Source organism: Drosophila arizonae, chromosome 4 (assembly GCF_054131065.1).
Source record: "Drosophila arizonae isolate 15081-1271.41 chromosome 4, UAZ_ARI_1.0, whole genome shotgun sequence".
NCBI lineage: Eukaryota > Metazoa > Arthropoda > Insecta > Diptera > Drosophilidae > Drosophila > Drosophila arizonae.
Genome location: NC_142924.1, coordinates 7,233,610 through 7,238,525, shown reverse-complemented (window position 1 = coordinate 7,238,525; position 4,916 = coordinate 7,233,610). Strand labels below are relative to the sequence as shown.

Below are 4,916 nucleotides of genomic sequence, written 5' to 3'. Positions count from 1 at the left end.
TATTAGTTGAAGGCTGCAGACTCTAGAGTCAATACACCAAGACGAGGCCTAATACTATGTGATATCTCTCTCGATCGCACTCCCTTTCTCTCTCCCTCTCTCATTCATTCTCCCATAAAACCTTTTATCCGCATTATATTCGTCTTTTTATTAGCCTTTCACCAGTTCTAGACAATATCCCGTAGACCTTTCCAAAGCCCCAACCCAAAACATAAATAATACTTTTTGTGTTTAATTTTTTAGTAAAATTTTTTCAGATTTTATTCTTTTTTAGTAGCTGTTTTTTAGCTCAACTGTTTTTTTTTTTTCTTTTTTTGCTGTTGTTTTTTTTTTTTCTTCAAAAATTCTTTTTCTCTTAGATTTCTCATTATGTTCACTATATCACGTGGTCTTACAAATAGTTTGCTATATACATAGCTTACAATAGATATAGATAGATATATATGCATATATACGTATAGAGGTGAGACTATATTTAAATGTAGAGATATTAGGTATTATATTATTATTATTATTATGCATTAGACTTAAGTTTTTGTTGTCAAACAAACTTGGATAGTTTGTGTGGAAGACTTTGAAGATTTCATTGCTGTTGACATATACATATATATGTATCTATGCAAGTGTATGTGTGTGTGCGAAACTCTAAAATAATATTCTAATACATGATTCATGAGGCAATTTTACACCAAGTACTTGGATTGAGGTAGTTTGGCGACATGCAAAATACCATTTTGAGAAATGAATTCACAATAATAATAATAATATATAATAATAAATAAATTATAACAATATATGTGTGTGTTTGTGTGTGTGTGTGTGTGTGTGTGTGTGTGTGTGTGTGGGGATGGGTATGGATGCTCTTCATCTCGCTGAACAATTCTCCTTTAGAGAAATGCCCAAGTGAAACGTGGAGCGAGTTAGGAGTTCCGCTTGCTCGAAACACTTCGATCGCAACATTTGCGTTATCCTGGCGAAATGTGATGAAATGTTTATGTGTGCGTGTGCGTGTGGATGTGTGTGTGTGTGCGTGTGTGTGTGCGACGCCCATCAGTCTTTAAAAGCGGTTTGCATTGTTTTTTGGGAGCAGTTGCAATGCGAGCGCCTGGCTCAATTCTTTACATTTTCTTCTTCTTCTGCTGTTTATATTTTTTTTACCAGGGCCGCCAGGGCTGCTCCTCCTCCACCTTGATCTGCTTCTTGATGACCAGCGACAGGGGCTGCTGCTCCGCCAGATTGGAACTGGGCACACGCTGAATGACGGAGGGCTTCACATCCATTGGCTCGTAGACCGAGTTGGCGGGACTGGGCGGGGCATAGCTGCCGTGGCTGCTGCTGCTGCTCGGCGCCGACTCGTAGCCGGCCGAGGAGTGGGAGCTGGCGGAGCCGGTGCTGGCCGTACGCTGTGGCATGGACACCAGTTGATGGTGATGCTGCTGCAGCTGTTGCTGTTGAGCGGCGGCGGCAGCGGCAGCAGCAGCTGCTGCAGCCAATTGTTGCTGTTGCTGCTGTTGCTGTTGCAGCAACTGTTGCTGCTGCTGCTGTGGCAAGCTCTGGGGCAGCACCAGGGCGATGCTACCGTTGGGCAGCTTGGTGGGTATCACCTGCATGCCGTTGGGCAGAAAGTAGCCATTGGCATTGTGCTGAATCTGGCCGAAGAGATAAGGCGCCGCTGCTGAGACCAAGTTGTTGCTGCTGCCGCTGCTGCCGTTCGTTGCTGTTGCTGGCTCCTGTTCGGGCGAGCTAGGCGGCGAGGGCAAGACGACCTGGGCGTGCAACGACTGTGCCTGGGCAGCTGCCTGCTGGCGCTGCTGATGGTGCAGTTCGCTCTTGACGCCATTGATGCAATTGCTCAGATGTTGCAGCAGACGACGACGCTGGGCAGCATCCAGACCGGGGAAGCGGCTAACCTCATTCGCACAGTCGGCAAAGCCGGCCTTGAATTTGTTGATGATCTTTGGATCAGCGGCCTGTTGCATGGCAGCTTGCTGACGCTGCAGCTCTTGGAGATGCTTCACTGTCTTCTCCAATATGTCGGCCTTTTCCAGCTTTGAATGACGCGCAGGCTGCAAGGAGAGAGAGCAGAGAAAATGTGAGGGTTAGTTATGGATTTATAAGAAGTGTAAAGGGAGCTAGATATACATGTGTAGATCTATAGAGCGAGGGTATAGATCTATAACTTTCTATATATCTATCACTCTATATACAGAGGCAAAGATCTTGTAGTTGGATAGTATAAGATACTTACGTCTTTTTTGGTGGCATCTAGTATGAGAGTCTTCAGCTCGTTGAGGCAATTGTTAATGCGTGCACGACGACGTTTTTCCATAATTGGTTTGTTTGACTGCAAGAAAGAGAGAGAGGGAAAGATTTCAGATTAGTCACGAGTTGCAAAACACGAGTAAAATTTTTGTCTTCTTTTTTGGAACTCTTTGACCTCATGCAGCGTTCGACAACAACAAAAATAAAATCATATGCGTGTGGCTTTAATTGGACACGGGGACTCTCAACATTGTCATCAGCATTGAGTCGAGCCATTCTGGCTGGGGGCCAAAACACAGAAGCATGGCGCGTGCTCTATTTATATATATATAATATATATATATATATATATATATATATATATACATATATCTATCTGTTGCACTCGCAAGTGCTGGCCAAAAATAGTTTCTTGCGGCTATAAATTACGAATAGCAACGAGCCGATGCGGCCAAAAATAAATAACCAATACGCAGGTATTTCGAGCACCAACAACAACAAGGTCGTCGTGGGAAATTCGAAGACGCAAAACAACAAATTGTTGTTGTTTTTAATTTATTTTTTGCATCAGTGAAAAAATTAAGAAATACAAACAGAATGAAATTATTTTTGGTGCTGGCCAAATTTGGCGCAGCTCAAACGCCCGCACTGTATGAAGTCAGCGGGCAAAAGCCAAAAACGGCCAAAAGCATAGCCATAGGGCGAGCAGCTTTTAAGCAGCCAAAAGAAGCTGATGAGCGACAATTGCAGCGACCACGCGCCAAATGGAAGCCGCTCAAGTGGGCAGCCGCAACCAATTTTGGGTGGCACTCATGAATGGACCGGCCAGCTGTCCGTCCGTTCGTCTGACTATCCGCTGTCTGTCTCCATGAATGAAGCCCAAACGTAAATGCCGCCAACGCCAGACGCCGCTTTGTGTTGGCGAGCCGACGGCTTATTTTTTTCACTCTTGATAAACAGTTTTTTTCTATATGGTTACAGTTGTTGGCATGTGGGAGCCGACGACGACGAAATGTGGCCAAAAAGGAAATGCATTTGGGCAGCAAAATTGGCAAACTGTGTGTGGGACACGCTCAGTGCGTGTGTGTTTGTATAAAGTGGGAGACAACTTGTATGGGATTTAAAAATTTACACAAGAAAAAAAAAATGCTTAACGTGTAAACATTTATAAATTTCCTAAGAAATATGCCCAAATACGAAGCTGAATAAATAAATATTTATTCGAACATAAAAGCTAAGGCGAATAAACACTCTATTTAGCTAGCGCATCTCTAATCATATGCAAAAATAGCCCAAGCTAATTTCAAATGCCAAACGCGCACGTCTAGTTCGCTCGCTCGCACTTTTAATCCAAGTCTTTGCAATGCAACGGTACTTTTTTTTTTTTTTTTTTGCTACACATTTGACACTTACCCTGCGGTCACTCTTGATGGGTGTCTCCTTCAGCTGGGTGGGCACCACGGCCGCGCCCACTAAGTTGGGACTCATGTTTGTTGTTACGCCGGTAACCATCTCGATATCGGCTATATATTGCTTATGCAGTTTAAGACACAGTTTGATTTTGTTATTTGTCTCTGATTTTTCACTGGCGGCAAATGCAGAAATTTGCTGCGCACTTGCTTTAGGTAAAGTTTGTTGCTCTGCTTTGATTTGTTTGTTTTAATGCAGTTCTATGATTTGTTTATTTTTCAGTTTTCAGTTTCAAGATCACTTTTCACTTTTCTTTCGCGCAACGACGAATCTACGTAAAATACGTTATAGTCTTTGCTTAGAGAGTGTTTCTTCTTTTCTTTATTTTATATTCTTCCGCTTCAAAGAGAGAGGCAACCGCACGCTACGAGTTACGGCAAGCGAATGGCTGTCTGGTTCTGAATGCAGCCCGATTAAACGTTTCTCGAAGTACGAACGAGGCGAGCGAGCGAGCAACGATCGTCACGATGGCGAATCGTCAAAGTGTGAGTGTGCTTGTACGTTTGCTCGTATATATATATTTTTGCGTATGTGCGTTTTTGCTGGCGACTACCACCTTATCGCTAGGCTTACAGCAGACGACTGACGATTGATCGACAGGTTCGTTGGCTAAATCGAAATCGCCGCAGCGAGGCGCGGGCAGCGCGAGCCACACGACCAGTCGGCGGCATATTTACACACACACATACATACAGTATATGTGCGACTGCATACATTTGCGTTCGCATGTGTAGGTAGCAACGATGTCGGCTCTACCTGTGTGCGCAGTCATTGTTGTTGTTGTTGCTTCTGCTGCTGCCGTCAGTTTACCTAAGCCGCAACCCGCGGCCTTTGCAAGAGAGCAGCGCACAGTTACTCATACGCCCCCCTCTCCGAACGAGCAAGAATAAAGCACTGCAAGTTCTATTGGGCATTTCTTCCTTTTTGGAAATATTAAAACCCCCAGTGAGCGTGCGAGCGGGATTCACAATATGCGCAAGAGTGTGTTAGATAGAGATAACCGATAGCGAGAGCGAGAGCGTTCGCTGTGCTGATTCATGCGGCCAACGCGACGACGCGTCGACGACGTCGTCCCATAGAAGGTGAAAATAGCAAGCGGCAGCAGCTCACCCAGAGACTTAATGTTGATATGACGCCACCCCAGCGCCGACAGGTGTGGATGTGTGTTTGTGTGGCGATTGAGT

The 4,916-nt window shown here is 44.6% G+C and overlaps 1 protein-coding gene across 1 annotated transcript; it reads right to left on the bottom strand.

Annotated features, from left to right (window-relative positions):
• Nucleotides 1–222: 222 nt before the first annotated feature.
• On the bottom strand, nucleotides 223–4,334 carry hry (bHLH transcriptional repressor hairy). Its single transcript, XM_018008751.2, has 3 exons — nucleotides 3,676–4,334; nucleotides 2,249–2,344; nucleotides 223–2,066 (listed from the first exon to the last, which is right to left on the bottom strand). Exons 1-3 carry the CDS (start codon nucleotides 3,772–3,774, stop codon nucleotides 1,155–1,157), a joined length of 1,107 nt encoding a protein of 368 aa, XP_017864240.1. The 5' UTR covers nucleotides 3,775–4,334; the 3' UTR covers nucleotides 223–1,154.
• Nucleotides 4,335–4,916: the final 582 nt, after the last annotated feature.